Source organism: Centrocercus urophasianus, unplaced genomic scaffold, assembly GCF_019232065.1.
Source record: "Centrocercus urophasianus isolate 14NV4802_14NV808 unplaced genomic scaffold, USGS_Curo_1.0 seq_61, whole genome shotgun sequence".
Lineage (NCBI taxonomy): Eukaryota > Metazoa > Chordata > Aves > Galliformes > Phasianidae > Centrocercus > Centrocercus urophasianus.
This window is the reverse complement of record NW_024885211.1, coordinates 384085-408947: the sequence shown is the minus strand read 5'-3', so window position 1 is coordinate 408947 and position 24863 is coordinate 384085. Positions and strand designations below refer to the sequence as shown.

Here is a 24863-nt window from a genome sequence, read left to right as displayed (position 1 = left end):
GGGGGCTGCCACCTGCTGGGAGCAGCGAAGGAGGGGGGGGGGGTTGGGAGATGGCAGCCCCCAAAGCCGGCTTTGTGTGCCCCCCACCGCGGCCGAGGTGAGGGCTGTGATTCCAATCGCGATTAAACGCGCTCCTTCCTGGAGGTGTCAGGTGAGGAGGCGGCTCCTGCGGAAGCCCGCTGTCGTGTAGGTGCAGGTAGGGAGAAAACGGACGGTCTTCCTCTCCCTCAGCTCCTTGCTGCGGTGTTTTCCTCTTCCCGCTGCCCTCGGGATGTCGGTTGTAGGATGCGTGTCGCCGCGTTTTCGGTTTGCTTTTTAGCTCGCAAGTGCAAAGAACGGATTCTTTGAGGCGCGTTTCTCTTTTAATGGTGTGTTCTGTGGTCGTGGCTGAGTTTTGTCACGCTGTGCTGTGGAAGTGATGGAAGGGAAAGAGGAGGAAGTGCTGTACACACAAAACATGTGAGGAACGTGAGATTTGTCTTTCCAGGGGAGCTGCGTATTGTTCTGGGAATGGCAACTGGCACACGCTGTGTTGGCAGTGGTGGATGCGGTGTGCATTGAGAGAACGGTGGTGGGAATGAGTGTGGACTGAATGCAGGAGCTGTGGTGCCAGCAGCGATTTGTGGAGGTGCTCTGTCTCTGCGCTGGCTGCAGCTTCACCTGCAGAAGTTGTGCCCTCCTTCCGTTGGAATTGCTGGACAACGTGCATGCTATGGTTGCAGAACTCTATGCAACTTATGTGGCTAAAAACACCAGTTTTAAAATCTCAGATAGAAAGGAACTATTGCATGTAATTTATTTCCTTTATGTGGATTTGCTGGTATCGTTGGTATCTCTTCTCTCTCTTTCCATCTGGATTTTTTTTGCTTAACAGAGATGAATCCAGCGCTTGCTGTATGGTTTGGGTGCTGTATGAACTCAGTCCTTGCCCCAGGCAGCCAACACTCAAACGTAGATACTGATAATAAAGCTGAGATATAAACTCACAGTGTAAATTTATAGTTGAAGGATAGAGATTTTGAAAGCGCTTTCAGTGCGTTTGTGTTTGAAAGAGGAATGCCAAATCGTGAAGGCTTTTTGTTTTTCTAACCAAGCAATTATATGTAATAATCTGAGACTGAAGGTTTTATTTATAACGCTATCCAGTGTTTGGTAAGTTTAGCATTCATGGGAACTTCAGCATCTAGTTGCAGTAATAGATCAGATACTTGGTAAGATAAAATATTTTGTGGCTTAGCATTCGTATTACTTTATGAAGAAACAAACTTCCACGTATTTACATGATCAAAGAGATTTTGTCATTAGAGATTTATTCATTTGTCTTAAAGGACATCGTTGATCATCTTATTTCTTAATGCTGTTCCAGAAAACCTTTGGCTGATATTTTTTGGAGCCTCGTTTCTCTAGCAGTTTGGTATGAATGTTTAGTTGTATACAGGAGCTAAATGTAAAGAGCTGTGAGGTTCTCCTGTGAGCGCAGAGCACTGGGATGTTGTGGTTTTGCTCTCGTTGCTAAAATAATACAACGTGAAGATTTCAGACTGAGAGGTGCAATTTCATCTAAAGATAAGAAGTTGTTGTGTGCACAAAGATCTGTTTAGAGGTTGGAAATTGTCTCATGCAGTCCCACCTAGAGCATAAGGTATCCCTGTAGGAACTACTTAGGAAGAGTCCTTTGAGTGTTGACAACTGCATTATATCCATATTTTCAGTAAACAAGATTGCATCTGCCAGTCTTGATACCATGGGCTGTATTTCTCAGTAATGGCAGAGTGGTGTACCAACAGCATATCTGAGATGCACATATGCATATTTACAGTGATTACAAAACTACGTGTCATCCGTGACCTATTTCTGTGGCACAGCATAACATGCCTTATCAAAGAATAAACTTCTTTCTAACTCCATAAACAAAAAGACAATTGGAAGAAAGTGCCAACCCACTGAGAAGATTGATGTGTTCTCCTCAGCCTGATGCTGTGGATTATTGTTGTATTAAGATGTTTTATAACCCTCTCTTTGTTGGTTAAATTCCTGCAGTATGTAACAGCTGATCTTTGAATGTATTCTGCAGTAAAACAGCCCCCTCAGCAAGATTTTGCCTTCTAAATGGAAGATTAAACAAATTTTAAGAGCACACAGTTCCTTTAAGCGTTCTTTCTGTATGTTTTGCTTTGTCTTTACTCTCTGTCTCTTCAGAATCTCATAGTACAGGGAAGGATGGGACCCCCACAGCAAGCAGAAAAACCGTGGATTCTTATGTGGAGGTCATTTTATTATCATGCACTTTCAATATTAATGCAAATCAGCGTAGCAGATGCTGTCTGCAGTTGACATTGCCCTATAATATTTTGAGCTTCTTCAAGCTGAGGAAGCGTGGCTGAATTATTTCAGTGTTTTCCATCAGGATTTGTAGATTTAACCTGTTGTTCCTGTGGATTGAAAAGCCCAACTTCAATATCTCCACTGCAAATGCTAGGCTTATAGATTTAAAAACTGCAGCATTTCCTTTATTGTATCCAAGGAACTGTTATTGCCTGTTACCTTATAGGGGTGTTTTGGGTGGAAGTTACCATTTGATGCCTTTCAGAACATTTTAATAAAAGGTGTGATTTGGCCTTGAAGTTACAGACTGCTTGAACACCCTTAGAATAAAAAAAATGTGTGAATAAAATCATATCCTCTCTCAGGTCTTTGAAGGATCTTCATTTCAGAAAGTGGATGCACTTTTCTTACAGCTCTGAATTAAAGCTGATGGAGGTCCAGTAACTATTAGAAGCACAAGGGACAGACTTTCCGAGTTCACTTGGAACATACCTATAACCTAAACTTCCAGTACATCATTTCCCAATTACTTTTGCAAATTCTTAGTTTGTGAGTGAATTTAAATTGATGATTTTTTTTTTTTTTTTAATTGCTCCTCCCTCCTGCAAAACAATTGCATGGGGAGTGAAACTCTGGCAGTAGCTCTGGTGCCAGCAGCTTAAACTCATTAAGGCAAGCAGCTTGCATGAGTTTCCTTGACACTTTAAGACACCCTTCCCTGAGGAGGTTTCAGACTGGTAGTTTTCACTCAAGAGAAACATTTTGCTATGCTAAGCAGCTCCCAGCACTTATGTGCCCTCGCTTGTGTACATCTAAAGTTTTGAAACCTGATTCTTTTCATGGAGAAGTGATTTTAGAAATGCAATGTGGAAATAGAGAGCTGGCCTGCTGGCTGGTAGATCACTGCTGGGATCCGTATCGAGACATTTGAGACAAAACCTGTTAAGCCAATCCCATCCTTTCTCAGGTACTAAATATTACCAAGCAGAAAGCTTTTCAGCTGGAATTTTAGATATATATTTGTGGTGCCACTGCGCAATCAGATGGCCTGGTAGGGTAGTGGAGAAGTAAATCTTGTGAAGCTTTCCTAATTTTATTTATTTTTACAAGCAGAAAGCTTTACAGTTTGGAATTTACAGACAAGCATCCATTGATCGATGTCGTTCTTTGGTGGGAATTCGGTACACAGAAAGTTGCAAATATTTGAGTTGGAGCACAGCTGAATCTTGCAGGTGCAGAATGTGGACCAGAACTGCTTTTCCTGTGGCTGACCAGTCTGATGGAGGTCTGACAATCTGTTCTCAGCTTTACAGTTCTTTGGAAGTCATGACAACTTTGTTAGTCCTAATGGGATGGAAGGGGATTTATAGAATATTTCTTAACTCTGCTGTGTGTATACAAGTTACACGTGCTGATAAGTGTGTACTTTGGTGTAGAAGGCAGCTATTTGTAACTGAAGGCCTGGTTGCTGGTATCTGATGATCAGAGCGCTGGAGCACCTCTTCAATGAGGAAAGGTTGAGGGAACTGGGCTTGTTCAGCTTGGAGAAGAGAAAGCTCCAGGGAGACCTCATGGTGGCCTTCCAGTGCTTGAAGGGAGAGTAGAAACAGGAGGGGAACGGCTGTTTGTGAGGGTGGATGGTGACAGGACAAGGGGAATGGTTTTAAAGTGAGACAGGGGAGCTTTAGGTTGGATATGAGGAGGAAGTTTTTGACCCAGAGGGTGGTGAGGCACTGGAGCAGGTTGCCCAAGGAGGCTGTGGATGCCCCATCCCTGCAGGCATTCAAGGCCAGGCTGGATGTGGCTCTGGGCAGCCTGGGCTGCTGGTTGGTGACCTGCACACAACAGGGGGTTGGAACCAGGTGAGCACTGTGGTCCTTTTCCACCCAGGCCATTCTATGATGGCAGGGATGAGGCTTCTCTTAATGTGTAGTAGGTATTGGCACTAATGTTTTTGGACCCTGGCTGAACAGTGATTATGATTTCTGAGTGATGGAGATCTTGTTAGCTGTATATGTTTTAAAGAAGCAGCTCTCCTACTCACACTTGTGCAGGTTTTCTGGTTCTGTCCTTTCTACTGTACTGTTTCATACAGTGATGGAGCTCTTTTCTTCATTCTCATAATTTTTCATTATTTTTTTCCCTACAAGTTGTGATACAGAGATGTGATTTCAGAAGGCTTCAGCAGGGACAGAAATGTGTCCTCATGCATCTTTCTCACCCAGGTCATGTAGTAGTAAAAATGTTTGCTGGGGAGCTCTAGTTAGCTTTATTGTAATGTCTGTATCTTGAATCATTCATTTGACACTTCCTAACTGCAGGGTAAAATCTATTGGAGTGACATGGCACTCTGCTTGCAGTTTGAAAGTCTGAGAAAACTTAAGCACTGAATGTAATGGCAGCTTTTCTCCTGGCAGTTTTAAGGCATACCTTGTTGCACTTTGCTTCTAGTTGTATCATTCTAAACTCGCTCTGTATCTTCTGTGCCCATGTTTGGTGTCTGCTCTCCTTGCTTTTTCTTTACTGTGGTGTTTTCTACTGCCCCTTCTAACTGTTCTCACCCCGAAACTTGTTAAGCTCCTGTAAAGGCAGCATCTCTGCTGGTGAACCTATCATCACTAGGCCTTGGAATTCATTTTTAAGTGAGAATTTGAGCTACGCAAGGGCTGAAGTCATTGGAAAGGAGAAATCCTGTTTGCCACAGGCTCTTGAAAAAGCATTATTTTCTCAGCTTAAATTATTAAGCATCATCCTCAGATTGTTGTGGTGCCTCTGGTTTTTTTACTTTGCTTTTTATGGGCATTGAAAGCCAGATCACACCTGTAGAACAAACGGGTGGTTTCAGGAAGCAAAATCTTGCAGTGGATGGTAGCATTCACGTGTGTGCAGAGTGAGCAGGTTCACTGGTCCAGCCGAAAACAAATCCCAAGGAATGATGATGTTTTGGACTCATTTCCCAAGACATCTCTGTGTGCAGCCATAAAAATGCCACTACTGGCACAGAACTGCAAAAAGAGTGCGCTGCCTCCTCAGGTCGTCACACAGACTTAGATCAGATTAAAAGAACCAAGTAACTTTGACCTTAACTTGATTATTGTTTTCACTTCACCCAGAAGGAAATTTATCACAGAGTGCAGATAAGGTGGAGGTGGCTGAAGGAGGAACTAGAGGAAGAACTGGGAATCAACGCTGCTGTATCAGTGGAGGAGTACTTATGTTTGAGAGCTGCACCTGCCAAATGTGAAGCTTGAAATGGAGTGCTCCATGGTGCACTGTGTGTTTCCATCACACCTTCAGGTGAAAGTAGACTTGCTGAAGGCTTTCTATCTCCATGTCTAGCTCTGGTAATTTTAGCACTTAATGTCATTTCTGCTTGCAAAGGTAGAACTTATGCAAGTAGGAATTTCTGTCCCTCAGTTAGCATTTGTTGAATGCTGATAAAACTGTGTGTTGCTAAATGTACTTAAAGTAACATAAATATTTTAAAAGCAAGACTGTATGTTTTTCCAAACATTTACATTGTGCATCTAAAACAGTGCACCATGTTTCGGGAGATTCAGTAGCCCAAAACAAGCCAGTAATTGGTAATATAAGATACAGTATCGAACAGTTATTCGGTGTTTAGAGGAACACTGTGACATTGTGCAAGGAGAAGCACATACAGTGGTGTAGTTCTAACACTGACATATTTTTTTTGTCTACCCTGGCTTGTTTAAATGTCACAGCAATCATTCCAGGACGGCAGTTCTGGTCGTTGTGCTTGCATGAACACACTTTCTGCATGAAGCATGAGATCAAATAGAATAAGTTCGAGTAGCGTTTGGCAATTCAGTAGTTAAAATGCTGCTGGAAGTTATAAAAAGGGAACACAGAGGATTTAAATCTTTCTTTTATGTTTTGCTGGTGTGAGAAGAACAACCTTTAGTTTAAACAAATTCACACTTTCACGAAGCCAAAGGTTTTGCTGTTGAAACCTTGATTCCCCATCACGTAGCACTCAGCCAAAAATATTGAGCAGGTTTTTGGTGGACTGCAAGTGACGCTTTTCTTCTTTTTCTTTTTTTCTTTTTTTTAATAAATGTAAATTAAACAGGGATTCTGTAAAATATGCGTTGTAACATCACACTTTCGGCTGAGGTTGAATCATTTTAAACATTCCCCTGAAAGAGAAATGATGCAGGAGGACGTGATGTGCTGCGATGTGCAGCACGGACCGATGGACAGAAAACGTGTTGGCAAACAGCAGTGTTAGTGAACCTGTCTGTGAGCTTTCACGTGCTTCGTACAGAGCAGTTCCGTTCCAGGCGGATGGCCTTCTCCATTCTGCACACTGCAAATGTCTCCTGTAGGGCTCGCTGAGCTATGAGTTACAGCTGTTCTGGGTTTAATTCTGAGTGCAGGTATCCCTTAAGGTTTATTATTTCTCACCAAGTTATTGCTGTTAGTTTAAACTGAGGAAGAACACCTTTCTCCTGGAATAGATGTCCAGATGGAAGATATACTTGTCAACTTTGCTTTGTGGACAGACTGTTTACTGTTACATTTTTTGAAGTTGATCCACTGATCTCCATTGAAAGGCACAGCCGCACATCTCCTGCCACTTCTGTCACTCCTCACCCTCTGGGAGGAAAAATGTTCACTTAGGGAAACAAAAGTACAGATCTTGAGGATTAGATTTCGTATGCCAGCCTGTGTAGCCTATATTGTTAGGGCAATTATTTGCAGTCTTGTCGGTGTTGTTTAATAAGTAATATCATCACTGGGCATCTATGAAAATAAATGAACAGTTTAAAACGTTGGTGGAGTTTTTATTAGGTTTCAAGATATGCAAACAGATAATGAGGAAGGGAGAGTTTCTGAAGCAGAAAGGAATCTTGCTACTGAACAAGAAGAAAACCAGGCCAAAAACCGAGTGGTTTGGAACAAAGGACAGACTAATGGCTGAAACAATTGCCATTCAGTATCATGGCAGTTCTGGGGATTTGGGCACATACTTTGAGGAATATACACATTCAAAAGGACAGATAATCTTTCCATAATTACAGTTATTACAGAAAAGTGATTAGCATGAAAGCTAGGCATGTATATGTGAATGGCTATGGTTAAGTAACTACCTGGTTCTGTTTTTATCTCGCTGTTTTTTTGCATTGAAAGAAATAAAACTGCTCAGAATAGATTTGAATACAAGGAAGTTCCTAACCAAAAGTGTTTAATTTTGATATGTTAAAGACAGCAGGAAGTGTTAAGACTTTTAATTTTAACATAGGTTGTGCTTTACAGAACATCTTTCAGGATAACAACATTGAGATCCATGGTTATTTATTTCAAAGTAGTTCCTTCCCAACAGAAAGCCTTCAGCTTGTGGCAAAATCTGGGGGATTATAATACTGCTGAGTCCTGAAATGGCAAATTCTTCAACTATTTTCTGTGCAGATAATGCTTGAAAATATTCTAGATTGTGAAAATTGCTGGTTTTGAAAGCCTTTGTCCTCCAGAGCAGATTTCTAGACACAGCCAAAGTATTTCATCTTCAGAAGCAGAAAAATTCTGGAGGTTTTTTTATCCTCTCTGTTGTGTTTTAACTGTGGGATATTACAGAATTATAGGAGGCATTTCCCTCAGATTGGAAAGACGCTCGGTCTCTTTTTGTCCATTAGGTTGTTAAATATTGAGAGGCAAAAAGACAGCTCCATACAGTGAAAATATGTTGCCTGCTGAGTTAGCGAGATACCTATCACAGATTATGTTAGAAACAGTTGGGGAAAAGAAAACAAAAAGTGGGAGATGAGACTGTTTGAATGTTGTATTTCATCTCTGCCTTTCATATACCATCCTGCCAAGCATACTTGTGCCCAACCTCTGCTTGGAGAGCTGGGCACTATTTACTCACTCTTCAGTCTTTTGTTTCCTTGCCAAGACTCCCTGCAATATTTCCAGTTACTGCCAGCACTGTTGTGTTTCATTGGATTCTTTTTTTTTTAATGGTGTCTGAACAGCTTTAATTTCACCAAAATGCAAACCACGGTGCTGCACATGTTTTGTATCTCAGCTTACATATGAGTTGATGGGAAAATCTGCTTCAAGTGAAGAGAGTTATGATTTTTGTTTTCACAGTACAGCCTCAGCAGTTCCTTTTTGAACGCTGCTTCCGAACATCCTCTCTCCGCGTTAACCCACAGATCCCAAAGTGCAAAATTAACATTCTGATTCAGCAGAAAGGATTGCTCATCTCTGCTTGCCTTTGTAGCTTTTCCTCCCAGTCGAACCTGCTGGCAGGTGCCACCTTTTAGGTGGGTATTACTGACGGTGCAACACACAGTTGCATTTCTTCTTTTATTCTGAATTCAGGTGGGCAAAGGCAGTGTGGAAACAGCAGCACTGTGCTGTCTTGAGAGAGGATTTACAAGTAAAGAACGTTTCCTTTTTTTTTTTTGCATTTGAAGCAGCTGAGATGCACAAGAAAGGAGCGATTGTACGGCGATGTAAATAATTCCCTCTTGTCCTATAGTCCTGATTACCCTCTGCTGACACGATGTAACTTGTACCAGATGTGTTTTACCATTAACTGGGAATTGCTGTGCCTGTGCACTGCTCTGTTTCGTGCACCTGTTCTTCAAACTGTGTGGCTGTATTGCAGCTTTTTTTCATGTGCTCTGAGATATTGCTGATGTATTGAAATGTGCGAGGAGCATTTTACTCAAAGCCTTGACTTCAGCATTGCATCTGTAGTCATTTCTTGTTAATGTGCTACTCAGAATTCAGAGAGAAACTCATTTTGCTGATGCGTTCCCTTGCATCTTTGTCTTGCCATCTGATGAAATTTGTGACATTAAATTGATTAATGGGTAACACTGATTACTACAAATATTTACAGAAGCTGAGCAAAAAATCACCTTTGCTTTACTTCCACCTTTACACTTACCTTTCAAACTGAACACAATTAATGCTGCCTTAAAACAATCCTCGTACTTCTTCTACACCCAAATGAGGTCGTTAATAGGGGTGGAAGTGTTCTTACTTAAAATCCTGCTATTTTGAGAGGGTTGAGCTATCCTGCTGTATTCTGAATTCAGCTTTTAGCTGTCCTGGGCATTCCTACCTGTTGAATTAACACACAGCCATCGGAAGCAGAGAAGCAGATTCTCCAGTTTCAATTAGAAATTTGGGTGGTGGTCAGCCTGTGGCGCGTCCCCAGCATGGCATAATGTTGGGGCTGTGTTCATTTAATCCCCCCAACCTGCTATTGACTCCAAGAGCAGTTTATTCAACAAATACTTGACTAGTTTGAAATTGGCACGTTATCTTGTATAATATAAGTGATTTATTTTATACACATGGTTGTTTCAGTGCTTGCAGACTGTGTGCAGCATTGGCTGCAGTGGAGCTGCTGGATTGTAGCTTCCAACCAAAGGACATCCAGGATCTTTAACGCCTTCAAACTGTTAATGCAGACACAGAATGGCAATGGTTTGTAAATTGAAGGATGGATTTTTATCTTTTGAAGTGATTTTTTGGCCCTTACAGCAATCTGGGAAGAGTGGGGAAACCTCCAGATGTTAACTAAGTAATAAATCGATGCAGTGCTATCTTCACATGTATATGCATCACTCCACGTGCCTGCATTACTTCTCCTAGACTTGCCAACCTACAGCAAAACAAATTAGACCAATGTCTGCCAGTTCTCAGATGTAATACTGATAACTTGGTGGCAGCAGTGAAACTGGTACTTAAAAGGAGGGTGGATTGTCGCTGGTTGTGGGGAGCTTTTCCATTCCCCTTCAGGGAGCCGGCAGAAACAGTGCAGGCAGAAAGAATGAGCAGTTCAGTGTACGTCTGTGGAGCTGGCAGCCTATTTCTGACCTCAGGCAAACAGCTGTAGGCCACGCAGGGGTCAGGAGCTTCCAGGGAACCTTGATATGCAAGACTGACTGTGCTACCACTTCACGTACTTAGAAAGGGTGGGTAAGCAGTATTTCTCTTTACATCAGTGTCTGCTTTTGGTGGATGCTTGCCAGCACACAAATCACACAACCTGAATGCGCGTCGGACTAAAATCTGAGATATCCAGACTTCAAGCTGGCCGCTTTCAGAGGCCTCCCTCTGCCCTAAAGGACGTGTAATTTAAATTCGTTAACCCCTCTGAATATTGGACTTGGTCTGCACTGATTTCAAGGCATCAGCTGAGTCAAAGTTGAGGCAGGCAGTGTTCTGTGTTAGAAACTGTTCTATTTTTAGTCCAGAAAGCACAAAGAAATGTGTTTTTCTTCAAGAAGCAGCAAAAGCGTTATGTGAAGCGTTGTTCCCACATACACAACGCTTCCTCCACCCGTGTGTGTGTGTATATATATGTGTGTATGTGTATGTGTGCTTTCTTTCTGGGTGTGAGCTTTGATGTTGGTAGGCTTGCAATCATTTCTCATGCAATCTTCGATTACCAAACACTGCATGCGCCTCCTAAGTTCGTTCTGTGCTCATTAATGGTCATTCCTTGGTTTTTTTTATGTCTTGAATCTCCAAAAACCAACTTTGAAGCTTTAGATTGAGGATGGTGAGGCACTGGCACAGGTTGCCCAAGGAGGCTGTGGATGCCCCATCCCTGCAGGCATTCAAGGCCAGGCTGGATGTGGCTCTGGGCAGCCTGGGCTGCTGGTTGGCGACCTGCACACAGCAGGGGGTTGGAACCAGATGAGCACTGTGCTCCTTTTCAACCCAGGCCATTCTATGATTCTGTGATCCCATCTATGTTTCAATGAGAACGTTCATTGCTCTCATTTGTAGTATGGCTGAAATTCATTCTTTCATTTCAAAGCTGTTGAGCAGCTTTAAAAAAAGAAATGGATTCCCCCTATAAGATTTCTTATGTCTGAGATTAGAGGAAAAAACAAACAAGTTCTGTTGCAAGATTTTTTCACGGTGTTTGAACTGCTGCCTCTCAGAACTGTCAGCCGCCCAATAGTGCATTGTTTGTGTTTGATGTATGAGGAGGGCTTTGCTTTACCAGCTGTTTGGCTGCTAAATAGTTTTGTTCGAAAGTTGTGGGTCCCTCGAGGGTGGCAAGCAGTGCACTGAAAGCGAAAGTAGGTTACGGTGCCTGCAGGCTGAAGTGGTTTTCAGACCCAGAAGCTTTGATAACTCGTAATCTGCCCTTCTTTAAAAACTGTTTTTTGAAGTGGTAACGTCTTCATACAAAGTGGTGTTTTGTATTGGATGTGCCGTAAACGGGCACAGATGAAATGATGGCAGAAAGAATGTTTCAGCATTAATGGTTAAAAAGTTAAAGCTTTCTTCTCACGATGAGATTTTGCTTTTTTCTGGCTGGGTAGCAGCAGAATTCTGGTAGCCTTCCTGAACTCCTCCTGCAGTTTGTGAGAAATGCTTAATGTGCCCAGCAAGTAATCAGGTGTGGTTTTCTATGCAACATAGTGATTTTTTGGGAGCAGCTGAATAATTTATTAAATGTTGTCAGAGAAAAACTGAACGGTGGATTGCATCGCACCCATTGCTTTTAAGCTCCTTCCTGGGTATAGGATTGTTAATTCTGGCTTGCAATCACAGCCAGCTTATTTGGTTATTTACTAGCATTTCCATCCGAACGTTACTTGTGATCACAAGCCAATGTTAACAGCCCCATCTCCACGTATTTCCTGGCCCAGCTGGGCTTGGCTCTCCTCCTCCTCCTTCACCTCTGCAGCTGGGAAGCTGCAACTGGGAGCCTGCTGGGCTGGGGAGAGCAGGAGCAGCAGGAGCAGACCGTGCTGCTGGGGTGCTTGTGAGTCTGCCTGCAGGGTTCTTGTTGAGTGCATTTGGAAATTGCAAGAGCTGTTCAAGAGTCTTTTTAACTAACTGCAGGCTTGTAATCAAGCAACTGCTTGTTGGTAAGTCACTTTCCCCAGTGTGTTATTTCAGAAAGATTAGGGCAAGGTTCAATCTTTTTTATTATTCAAACAACTGAGACCATTGGTAGGTTTATTTCCTGTTCAGTTAAATTCATTTGGAAGGGGGAAATTTCTATTGGAACAGTAAGCTTGAAACTGCAACATATAAAACATTGTATGAAAACATGTTTGGAAGGAAGTTACTGCATTTGTTGTGTGGAAAGTAACTCAGAATGAAGTGGAAGGAAATTTCTGATAAAAATCCCTGTCTGTGTTACTGCTTCAGATTGGTTGTTTTTCATTACTGCACCAAGAATAATAATAAAAATCAGAGTATGAGTCCACAAGTGTAAATGTTTTATTCCTGTCTGCTGCCTGAGGTTTCTAACATGAAACTCGATGAGATTTTCAGGCCCTGGTAACGGGACTTCTGTTTTCTTCATACTTAGAGAAGGTCCCTAAAAGCAAACATGAGTGATGATCTCCTCGTGGGATCTCTCCCAGTCTCTCCTTCATTAACCTCTGCATCCTGTAGTTTCAAGTGCTGTTTGCATGAGCAGCTCTGATGTATTTCTGACTTGATCCACATAACCAACAATCTTGGCTTGGTATGGTTAATGCTGTGCTACTAAAATGTAATTGTCCTAGTAAAAAATAAATGAGAGGGCTTGATTACTTGTATTCATTAGGGATCACGTGATAATTTTTGCAAGAGGAAGTAATGGTATCCTGGTCAAATTCCAACTTGGATAACATAACTGAAATTTAGATGGGCAAATGTAATATCACTTGGCTACTGCAGTGAGGAACAAATAGCTGGGGGAAGGGAGAGTGAGACAAAAGAATAAGGTATCTTAAATCAAGAGGCTCTGAGGGATTTCTGAGGTGGAAACAAGGAGGGGACACGCTGTTCTTAACCTCAGTCAGTGCTGCCAGTTGAAAATGTTTCCATTGAAATTCTTCATGCGTATCTACACTAATGGAATGTTGTTTGGTATAAAAACTTAACATGCCCACTTTCTGGGTAAGAATGGGCTCTCCAGTGAAGGTTCTGATGGAGAAGAGCTGTTTATAGGTAGGCGTACACCTCTTTTGATGGAGAGGCATGTAGAGTAGTGCATTGTCTGGGGACCATCAGTCCTCCAGAGTGTCCAGCAGAAACACAGATCAGCACACTGACTCAGCTTTGAGGCAGTGATAGTTGGTCTTTGGCGGGTGGAGAGCATTCATCTGGAAATTAATACTGTGCTTTGATTTCAGATCCTCACAAGTCTACTTCTAGCTCACATAAAGGTGCATGAATTTGTGCCTGACTCCCACGTTTGCTTGAGATAATGCTGTAGGGCAGTCCCCCCCCCCGCAGGAGATGCAGCTCATAGATGGTATACACTGGGCTTTACCTCAGTTGTACAAACTCAAAAGAATTTGGTGAATATTTTAGTGATTTTTTTTATTTTTAATTGACCTTATGTTCTCTGTTGTCTTTTATAGATAAAATGTTCAACAGTTCGTTGGCAACTTTCTTCAGAAGAATAATTTCTACTGCTCTGCTCTTGCCATAATATCAGAGTTCTGTGACCTACACATCCGTGCTAAACATCAGCTGAGAATCCTGGTTTGTTCCTTCTGTGTAGATGGAACAGGCATCGGTCATGAGAACCCACCCTGATTTAAAGCTGCTTGCTTGGTTTTCTGGGATTAAAGGTGCTTAATGAATCAGGCCCCCCCAGATGAGTCAAACAGCCAATTCTTGCCAACAGTTGGTTGAAAACTGTGCTGTGCATGTAGCAGGTATGGCGCAAGAGGACAGTCGCCGTGGTCAAGTGCCACCCACATTTTATCATGGTGCCAGCCAGGAACTCGATCTGTCCACCAAAGTATACAAGAGAGAGTCAGGAAGTCCTTACCCAGTGTTGGTGGACAGCAAAATGAGCAAACCACATCTCCATGAAAGAGAGGAGCAGCCGTATTTCAGGGAGAACAGATCAGTAGGAGAAGTCCGGGCTGTGAAAGAAGATAGAGAAAACTCTGACGACTCTGAGGAGGAGGAAGAGGAGGAAGATGAAGTGACTTACAAAAGGGAGCAGATTATAGTAGAGGTAAACCTTAACAACCAAACATTAAATGTATCAAAAGGGGAGAAGGGTGTCCCCTCCCAGTCCAAAGAGACTGCTGTTCTTAAGACCAGCAGTGAGGAAGAGGAGGGTGACAGTGGGGAAGAGGCCACTGAAGACAGTAATGATTATGAGGAAAATGAGAGGCAGAAGAAAAAAGAGAAAAGAGTGGAAAAAGTTAGTGTTGCACAAAGGAGAACAAGGAGAGCTGCATCTGCTGCAGCAGCCACAACTTCCCCATCACCCAGAACTACAAGGGGTCGTAGAAAGAGTGTGGAGCCCCCCAAGCGTAAGAAGAAAGCTGCAAAGGAGCCCAAGGCACCTGTGCAGAAATCAAAGTGTGAAGAGAAGGAGACTTTAACCTGTGAGAAGTGCCCCAGGGTGTTTAACACACGCTGGTACCTGGAGAAGCACATGAACGTCACTCACAGGCGCATGCAGATCTGCGACAAATGTGGGAAGAAATTTGTTCTAGAAAGTGAGCTGTCCCTTCACCAGCAAACAGACTGTGAAAAAAATATCCAGGTAGGTTTGCTCACCTGCTTGCCAGATTTCCATACCTTCTGTCGTGCCCTGGATACAGCTAGCGGACACTTCAGAGGGGGAAATCTTTTGTGCAGACCAGGTTCTGACCAAGGCCTTGTCTCTGCTTATCAACACCTGGTGTCTTCCAAAAGAAGTAAATGGTAGGGAACAAAGTGTGCAAGCGTCGTCTGATTTAGCAGAGTTACTCTAGTATTTAACTGTATGTTGGGGAAAATGCAAAGCCACTTTAACAAATGTCAAACTCTAGAGTAACTGGCCTGGAAACAAGTGCATTTGACAGAGTAGAGCCAACTTCTTCAGGTGCTGAGCACCTGCAGCTATCACTAGCTTTCAAGTTTAGAAGCTAAGGTTTCAGGGGAGAATGAAATTATATAAGTGGTATCATAAGCAGAAAACTTTACAGAACTGGAGAGGCAAGCAGGTGAGAAAGAAACTAGCCAAGTCAGGATTTGGAGTTGTGTTAAGATGTAACTTCTTTAAATCCTACTGAGATAATCATATATAAGTAACGCAGCATTGCATGTAGCTCATGTGTTCACAGGGAAACGCATGAATTCAGTGAGTAAGCCTGCTCATGAGCCTGCCCTGTTCTCAGTGCAAGTAAATCTTACTGATAATGCAGAGATGTCTGGTGTTACTCACCAGAAGATTTCCAGTGTATGATTTTATACAACAATGGAAGCCTGTGTTGTAATAGAACCATTTTAAAGTTAAAGCTGTGGAAAGAGTTTTAGTTTCTTATTCATCTGTGGTTTGTACTTTGCTCATAGGCATCTGTGTTCTCATGTAACTGGGGGCAATGTTGTTTTATCTGGCGATTTGAACGTGCTTTTTTGCCTTGTTAAACTTGGCGTGGTGTTGCCTAGTTGAAATTCTTCCACTGCCAGGGTGAAGCAGCTCGGGTTCAGTTTCTTTGCAGCTGAAATGTCTGGAGTTTGTAGGGCAACAAGGTTTTGTTTGTCTGTCCAGTAAGTTTTACCAAAAACGTTTTTAGTTTGTTTATTTGCTGAAGTGCTGAACTGAATTGTTATTCAGTCCCCACTGTGTGGGAGACGGTTGAAATATTTGTTGCAATTTCTCTTTGCTGCACGACTCTAATGCAGGTCTGTATAACGCTATGCTGTTTTTCCTTATGTTTCAGCTCATAGGAGGAAGACTGAAGGAAGGAATGTATAATATGATGAGTCTTGAGCATAGCTAGTAAAATGCATAGATAACTCATAGATATTTCTTTGAATTTTTGAAATAAACTGTTGCACAGTTTTGTGGCAGAGGGCACTTAAGGTGCAGGAATACTCTTATCATCCAGATGGCTCATTCACAGCATAAAATCTTTTGATTTTAAACAAGAATTCACAAGTAGTTTGTGTAGTATAGAACAGAGAAGCATCCCATAATCCATGCAACCATGGGCCTTTGAGGGGTTGCATTCCTTTGTCCAAAGGAATAGAAAAAGAAGTTGTAGAAATTGTTTTATATCCAGTGCCAGAAGAATCAGCTCCAGGAAGCTTCCCTGTTATTCCTAGTGGTGGAGGCACTGCTACACATCTTCACATTTTTGCTATAAGTATATATCCAGCAGTTATTTTTGTTAGGCTTAACATTTGGAATGCATTTCACAGCTGCCTGCAAATTTGTTTTTATTACACTTGGCAAAAGGAGTAAAGGGATGTGAAAGTGTTACATTAATGCAGGGTTTAATGTGTCAAGGGAGACACAATTATCTAAACACAAATGGCTCCATTATGTAAGAGGTGATAAATATGACTGACCATTCTCTGCATTTTTCATCTAAGTCATGGAATATATCTTTTTTTTTTTTTTTTTCCAGATAATTTCTGGCTTTATCCTTTCAAAATGAGCACCTTCCCAGAATTGTCATTGTCATCTTAGAGTCTGTGTAGTAGATGTCAATGTTAGTGGTCTGAATTGCTTGCAGTGGTCATCAGCGAAATTGTAGATTGACAGCTTCAAGGACTCATTTAACCTTAAAGGATTTTTCATCATTTCTTAGCATTGCTTTGCTCTCTAGGGTCCCGTTCCACTCTGTGTTCTCCCCCCAGCTCCCCTGCACTGCAGTTTGTTCCTGACATGCCTCCAAGTAGATACTTTCTGAGGTAAAGGACCTCCTTGCAGTCAGCATGGTGAGTGTTGTACCAGATTCTCCAGGCGTGCAGAGATTCAAGTACTGTGGAAGCAGCATTACTTGCTTTATGCAGAGAAGAAACAACTCAAGCTGACAGAAGGCATGATATTTGTTAGTTCTTCAGTGCAGAGCATACAGCTGTTCCAGCTTTGGGGGAGAAGGGTAACTGATGTACTGGAAACCCCGAACACCCCAACAGCCATCAAAACCAACAACCTACAGTTCCTTCCCTCTTCACTTGAAAGATGAAATTGACTTGGTATCCTCATATGTATGGCTGCTGTCAAGTTTCAAAACTCAGATTATTATGGAATTTGCAGAATTGTGCAAGGATTTTTATGAAGTCTTTAGCAAGAACCTTTGGGAAGAAAACACATATAAAAGCCTGTTCATCCTGCTCATCACTGACTTAATGGATGTCTCACAGTAGTTGTGGGAAGAGATTTAAAATACTGTCTGTATGTTGTCATTTTAGACCTTCAGCATTACTGATGTGTCTAAGTGAAGAGTTAGAATGTAACACATGGCAGTGACAACATGCTGTACCAACTGTGTGCCAGGTTCTGTGCATGATCAATAATTGCAAGATGGAAGCTGTCTTCTGTACAGAGCTAAAAGACTGAGAGTGCTTTGACTAGTTCAAGAGTTAGGAGACCTGCAATCTCAGGAGTCACAGTGCTCCCAAAGCCAGGTTAGGTGGACAGAAAGGCTTAACAGCTAGATGGTGGTAGGCCCCTTCACCTTTGTTGGCTTCTTCCCATGCTGGGCTTTAGATTACCAGCAGCATCAGAGCCTGTGAAGTTGTAGTCTCTGTTAGGGCTTGCAGCTTTGTTCCCTGGAGGCTGCATCCAGCAATGTATGTGTTTTGGAAATAAGCACAGAGGCTGTCATCCTCTTTGGCTAGCACCAAAATGCAGTGTGTTAACACCCTCTCTAATCCTGCTTAATTAAAATTGCAGCCTTTTCTTAGTGCATTTGTTTCAGCTGTGAAACAGTGGAAGTATTCTGAAGTGCAGTCTGAGAGAGTACACAGCATTTTGCCCTCTGTGGGGTTTCCTTTTGCAACATGAGAGGAAGACACACGGTTTAACTCTGCGAGGTTGAATCTTTCTAATGTAAACTTCCTTGTATTTATCCTATTCATTCAGTGTGTTTCCTGTAATAAGTCTTTCAAGAAACTCTGGTCCCTCCATGAGCATATCAAGATTGTCCATGGATACGCAGAAAAGAAATTCTCTTGTGAGATATGTGAAAAGAAGTTCTACACCATGGCCCATGTGCGGAAACATATGGTTGGTGAGTTATTGATCAGTGTTTCTGTTGGTTCTACCCCAAAACATCTTCATTTTTGTCACTCCAAATTGTTTGGGGGAGACAAAAAAATAAGGCAGATTCAGTTGTCCAAGCATTATCCATAGCTAAAAGGTCAAGTCTGCAACATTAACAACAATCAAAAAATATATATGTGTGTACGTAGCATACGTATACGGACTTGTAAGCTGTGTAATACTGATCATCTTCCTGCTCAGTGCTGGAGAAGAAATTTGATTCAAGGACTGTTTGCATTTTAGTGACTGTCTGTAACATGCTGTTGTGTTGCAGCACACACAAAGGACATGCCTTTCACATGTGAAACCTGTGGGAAATCATTCAAACGCAGTATGTCTCTCAAGGTACATTCCCTACAGCATTCTGGAGAGAAGCCTTTCAGATGTGAGGTGAGCCTGTAAATATGAGTGTTTTTAGATGTGGTAGCTTAAGACATAAGATTAATAACGCTGTCAGTAGGTGAAAGTAGAACTGACCGACTGTATACAAGGTGCAGTTTCACAAGAATCTGGGGAAAATTATTCTCCATTTGGAGAGCAGGCAGAGCACATCTAACAGTAATTCAAACTGAGAGGCTTTTGGTTTGCTTTTAAGGTTGGCTGTCATGTTTTTCTCAACAAGAGCACTACAGAAATACTTCAGCAGGATTTGAACACCAGTTGGAAGTAGGGAGGATCTCAGTAATGCCTTCTTGTGTATTTGTGATTTGTAGTTCCTTCCCTGACCCCACGAAGGAGGTCTGTATGGGATAGACTTAGCCAGTCATGTGTCTAGTGCAGATAATGTCTCGATCATGTGATGGGGATGCTTGTGGGTATCACATGATGGAGGCAGGCCCTGGTGCAGAGCACTTCCTGCTTCCAGGTCAGGTCCAGTGCCTCGCCTTGTCCACAAAGTGGAGAAAAACTCCTGCAGCCTGTGAAATAGTAATGGCAGTACTGCAGCCACACAGAGCTTGTAGGAAAACAAATTACTTCATGCCAATAAATAATGGCTGGGAAACCGATCTGTCTTTCTGAAATGCAAGCCTTAGTGTGCTGCTTTTGGTTTTGCTGTGTGAGCAGAGTCCTCTAGTGGAGGCATGCTGTAGTTGAACAGCTACAGCTGGCAAAGAATCTCCACCTGGCACATTAAGTGAACAGAAGCACTTTTCTGTTGCCATAACTGTGCCATAACTATGTCTCTCCCAGAGTTTTACCAACAGCTATGTCAAATAAAGGCTGCAAGCATTCCGTACTCCTTGCTAAGACTACTGTGGCAGCAGACCTTTTAGTACAGGCCAGTTTCTTCTGTCATTAAGTAACTTAAGTCCTGCATTTGTAGGACATGAGGGTATGTATTTGTGCTAATGGATGAATTCTTTCCTCCTTCACTTAATATGTTTGAGTGCTATCCTATGATTGCCTTGCTTCCTGATGTGTGATGCCTGAATATCACGGTTGCTGTCCTTCTGTTGCAGAACTGTGATGAGAGGTTTCAGTACAAGTATCAGCTGCGTTCCCACATGAGCATCCACATCGGGCACAAGCAGTTCATGTGCCAGTGGTGTGGCAAAGACTTCAATATGAAACAGTACTTTGATGAGCACATGAAGACACACACTGGTAAGAACTTAGCAGAGAAAAGTACAGGTACCTACAGCACAGAGACATTCCTACTCTTTTGCCTGTATTCCCTCCCTTGGAACTTGGGATCAAAGCTGTTACCCAACAGAAAATCAGAAAGGAGAAAGTAATAGGATAACTTCCTGTTAAATGGAAAGAAGTAATGTATAGTGATTCATTCACTGCCCGGGGAACTGAGAGGTTAGGCCTTACGGAAGATTTTCTTGGGTCATCATAATCCTAAGGTGAGAGAGGATATCATAAAGACTGGGGGCTTCTGTGAAACAGATGAATCTGTTTGCTGAAGGTAGCAGCTAAAATAGCTTTTGTAGTCTACAATTTGTATAAGCATGCTGAAGTAAGTGTTAGCAAACGTTCAGTGTCTAACCAACTGCCATATCCATATTTATCAGGAGAGAAGCCCTTTATCTGTGAAATCTGTGGGAAAAGCTTCACCAGCCGCCCAAACATGAAGAGACATCGCCGAACTCACACAGGGGAGAAGCCCTACCCATGTGATGTCTGTGGCCAGCGATTTCGCTTCTCCAACATGCTCAAGGCACACAAGGAGAAGTGCTTCCGTGTTACCAGCCCTGTTAACGTGTCATCTGCTGTCCAGATCCCACTGTCCACAACTTCTGCCTCCACAGTTCCTGCTGTAGTGAACGCACCCACCGCCCCAACCCCACCAATCAACCTGAACCCAGTGAGCACGCTTCCTCCACGCCCCATTCCCCATCCGTATTCACATCTTCACCTACATCCTCATCCTCACCATCCACATCATCTTCCAGTTCCCCCCGTGCCCCATTTACCCCCTCCTCCTGCTCTTTTTAAGAGTGAGCCTTTAAATCACAGGGGTCAGAGTGAGGACAGCTTTTTGCGACACCTGGCAGAAAAAAACAGTTCAGCACAGCACCACTAACATCTTTGCTTCCTGCCAGCTATTTTCCCACTTTATGCACATGGAAACATGCCCTCATGGAAGTGCAGAGGGTTAGTTGATGAGGACTTTCGTCTCTCTCGTAGCCCCAGCAGATGGTCCCGATTTTTCCTTTGAATCATTTAGCAAACAAGGAAATCCTGTTTTGGATCAGCAGTGCTCATTTGAACCTGGGAACCAACAGGACTTAACCCCGATTTGCTTGTGTTTTCCTGGTGACTTTTATAAATTTCGGATACTGAGACTTGTGGAATTTTATAATTTCATATCAGCTGATGAGGTATGCTTGCTTTTATATCCTGGACTTCTCCTCAAAGAGGAGAGAGGCCTGGTTTTCTTTGTACTAATCGGAAAGGCTGTGAGATTAATACAGAGCATTAATTGTATCACTGTGTATCGTAATGGATTCTTTTCAGCTTTTGGTGCCGGCTATGGAGTGAGCCAGCCACGTATCACGGTATATTTGAGCATTATAAAGAAAGACAAAAAAATTTCTTGTTTGTGTAGCTCTCCTAACACACTCTTTATTTTACTACAGAAATTATTTTAGAGTTTTTTGTATAGACCTATTTAGTAGTCAGTTTCTAAAATGAAATGTATTTCAATAAGCGGTGTAATTTTTTCAGTGTAGCTGGACCTATGTTGTATAATAGATAAATTTTTATAATCATCAAAATGTGATTCTTAAAAGATGCATATAGCTTCTATAGTTAAAGTTATTCTTACGACCTTACAACCTAAAACAACAAAAGGTGCTTCAGAGAAGAAAGGAATCCAAGAGGTCTCTGGAAAGGTTGCCTCAAAAGTGATGTTGATTTCAGAACTTTATGTAATTTATTTTAGTAGGTTGGTGGGGTTGTTTTGTTTTGTTTCGTTTTTCTACCTTAAGTTTCCCTTTCCACAGTTTCTGTTAAGAGTTTATGGAGAAGGATGTTGAGATACTGTATTCTCCCTCCTCAAATTTCATGAAATTCAACTGGAGTCAGCTGTGAAATGGGCTGGAAAGGGAGTATTTCAAGTCAACCAAGCATCTTTATGTAGGAGAGCCTGTTTTAATGGCTTTTCATGGTATGATTTTAAGCTGGGGATCCTCTCAAATGCTGCTCTTCAGATTGCTTTTTGGAATTCCTGGAGTTAGGAGAGGGTAATTAAGTGAAATCATAAATGCAGTGTTTCTGACTGGTTGATTGTAAGAGTGAGCAGTTTGGATGAGACAACGGTGTTTCAGTTGCATTGTGAAGACAGCTGACAGCAGTGTATGTGCCATGGGAAGCTCCATCCCATAAATATACTGTGCATGAAAATATGGGATGATTTCTAGGAGTTGTAGTCATATGTTTGGCAAATCTAAGTTCTACAGTTGTAGGATAGGAAGCTTTGAATTGTAGGCATGTCACTGTTCCATAATCCTGGGAGGCAATGAGGAGGAAATTGACAAGTAGTGCAGGGATGGTGGGCTGGAATGCCAAATGTGTATGTTTTAACCATCAAGTAGCTATTAATTTGTTCAGGTTTGTATTTCTCTTCAACTAAAACTAAGTATAGCAGCATTATGCAATGTAGCAGATTGTTGCCACCTTCAATGAAGACAGATGCTCAAGGCAATGCACTGCAAGTTCTCATTTCTTTCAAATTTGTACTCTTCTGAGCTGCTTTTTAAATTAAATCCCACCAAACTCTAGATCCAGAGATCCTCTAGACATATGTCTACCATACCATTCTGCTTACTAACGAACTGGGGTTTTGTGGCTGATGGGAGTACATTTTTTCAGTCTCCACGATAGCAGAAATGGTGGGAGTTCCTCTTCCTGTTACTTCCTTGAAGTTAACGCTTTTAAGCACTGTGTTTTGAAACACTATGTCCTCTGTCTGTCAAGAATTAGTTCCTTAGTTGATGTTTTTCACGATCTCCTACCATCTAATCATTAATATTTTTTTCATAACATGCATAGCAAACTGTAGGAACCAGGAAGGGCAGTTTTGGCCCAACAAACCTACGCGTTTTTGACTGAGCTGAAACCCCTTCCAGCATTTCTGAGAAATAAAACAAGGTGTTTTTTCAATGTTTTCTCTACAGTATTTATATACACTCTCTTATCTTCTAGGCAAAAAAGAAAAAAGCCAACAAAAGTGAATTTACACTCGTGATGACAACTGTTGTATTTACTGTGGCTGGTCCGCCCCAGAGGTTCTATGCATTCCATGTCACGTTTGCACCCTACATTTCTGTTGTGCCACTATTTTACGGTCAGGCCCATTATTAAATGATTTTTAAATGCTAAAAATCAGTTGTATTCCGTTTTTGCAAAATGACCTTCTCAATAAATTTACCACATTAGGCTGCTATTCAGAATTCTGAAATTTGGAACACAGGTCTTTTCTGTTTAGTTCATAGCAATGATCCCTTCTGTTTTTCTTCCAAGACTTACCAAACTTAGGAATCCCTTCCTGTGGAAGAAGATTAAACTTTCTAACCAGTTTCACAGTCTGTCATGTCAACAGATTCTCCTCATTGTCTGGGACAGACGTAGTGAAAGCTGACAGACTGGTCTAGGAGTGTTGCAATGTGGGATTTGATGAAGTACATCTTTTACCGAAAAAGGAAAGTGGGTGTTACAAAAGTCTGGAAATTAAAGGGTAAGGTTTGCTGAGGCTTTTCACTCCTGCTTTGATTTGCATAAGTATGCACACCTACAGAATTTGTGCAACACTAAGGAATGTATTCAAGTGCGTTTACTACTTTTTGCATGTTAACAAGCTAGGAATAATATTTTGTATGAGCTTTATTACATTTGGTTAGCACATGAGCTTGGTTTGTGTTACTGAAGTGCTTTCTTCGAGAAGAGCAAGGACAAATAACCCCAACTTCAGGTTTGATTTGAATGTTTTTGGAAGGTGAGACTGGCTTCTCCATTAGTTTTCCAAAGCATCCTACAGCCTAAGGGGAACTTCATTTTTGAAATGACATTTTTAAGGGGAAGAATTCAACAGAACTAATATTGCAGTCTGGACATGGGGCTGTTCAAAGGACTGTCTTTTCTAAAAGCTGCTAGTCCTGCAGACAGTGCCTTTTCCTTACTAAGGGCACTGGCTGTGTGGGCTTGTTTATTCAGTGTGCTATCTCAGGCTCATTTACCTTCCTAGGTGAAGGTGTGGTGATTATCTGTTTTGTATTGACTTGCCTGTCTGAGTTATTGGCTCTCCTATGTACACAGCGTGGATGCTTGGTAGATGATCTAATTTGTATTGCTGTGCACATCAAAAGTTACTGTCACCCACCTTGTGTTCCCAACCACATCTCAAATTATGGGCTTTTAAAAGAGTGCTTTGAGCTGAATGTGGGCTCTTATCACTGGGAGATTAGTTGTATCTCAGCACTGCAATCCCTTTGGATATTTTTGCCTTTGCCCCCTACATCTCTTGAGCATGTAATAGCAATTTTCAGTGTATTGGAGAGAAGGCAAAACTCACCAGTATGCAGTTTAAAGACAGTGCTTCCCTTTGATACTTTCAGTCTGTTTTAAACAGGTTAACTGAAAGATTTCTCCCTGAGCTGAAAAGACTGCTATTTTTGTAATTTATTTACTGACTGCCTGTTTCTTTGCACTATAGTGGCCTACAGCGTGACCATTATGGGGCTGAGTACCATTTTGTTAGGAGGTGGAGAGTCTCTTGTGCAGAGCTGTTTCTATTCTTGCAAAGGTAGTGTTGCATTGACACATTCTGGTTTGATTATGAATTGCAGAGTACGTAGGCCTTTGAGAAAACAATAAAAGAATAAGCAATGTGCAAATACAGCGCTGGAAAACACTAAATAATGTCAAACTTCTTTTTTCTTTTCTCTTGGGACTTGACCTCAGGGTTGTAAAATGTTTCAGTCATTGTTTTATGCTTTCGTATTTCTATTAACTAGCAGTATTAAAAAAGAAAACCCACCACCATGATGTGTGACTCAAGAGGATTTTTTTTGCCTGCTACCGA

At 41.9% G+C, this 24863-nt stretch overlaps 1 protein-coding gene across 2 annotated transcripts in view; it reads left to right on the top strand.

Annotated features, from left to right (window-relative positions):
* The window catches only part of ZNF652 (zinc finger protein 652), a 25182-nt gene extending 356 nt beyond the window's left edge, over nucleotides 1-24826 (top strand). The window contains exons 1-6 of one of the 2 annotated variants that reach the window (XM_042836477.1): nucleotides 5548-5622; nucleotides 13692-14839; nucleotides 18155-18302; nucleotides 18609-18724; nucleotides 19795-19939; nucleotides 20353-24826. In XM_042836477.1, the coding sequence (XP_042692411.1) occupies nucleotides 13931-14839; nucleotides 18155-18302; nucleotides 18609-18724; nucleotides 19795-19939; nucleotides 20353-20864 (1830 nt within the window). In that variant the 5' untranslated portion in view covers nucleotides 5548-5622; nucleotides 13692-13930 and the 3' untranslated portion in view covers nucleotides 20865-24826. Of the gene's footprint in view, nucleotides 1-5547; nucleotides 5623-13691; nucleotides 14840-18154; nucleotides 18303-18608; nucleotides 18725-19794; nucleotides 19940-20352 lie in introns of those variants that run through there. The other variant, XM_042836476.1, reaches the window with a different exon arrangement.
* The last annotated feature ends 37 nt before the right edge of the window (nucleotides 24827-24863 follow it).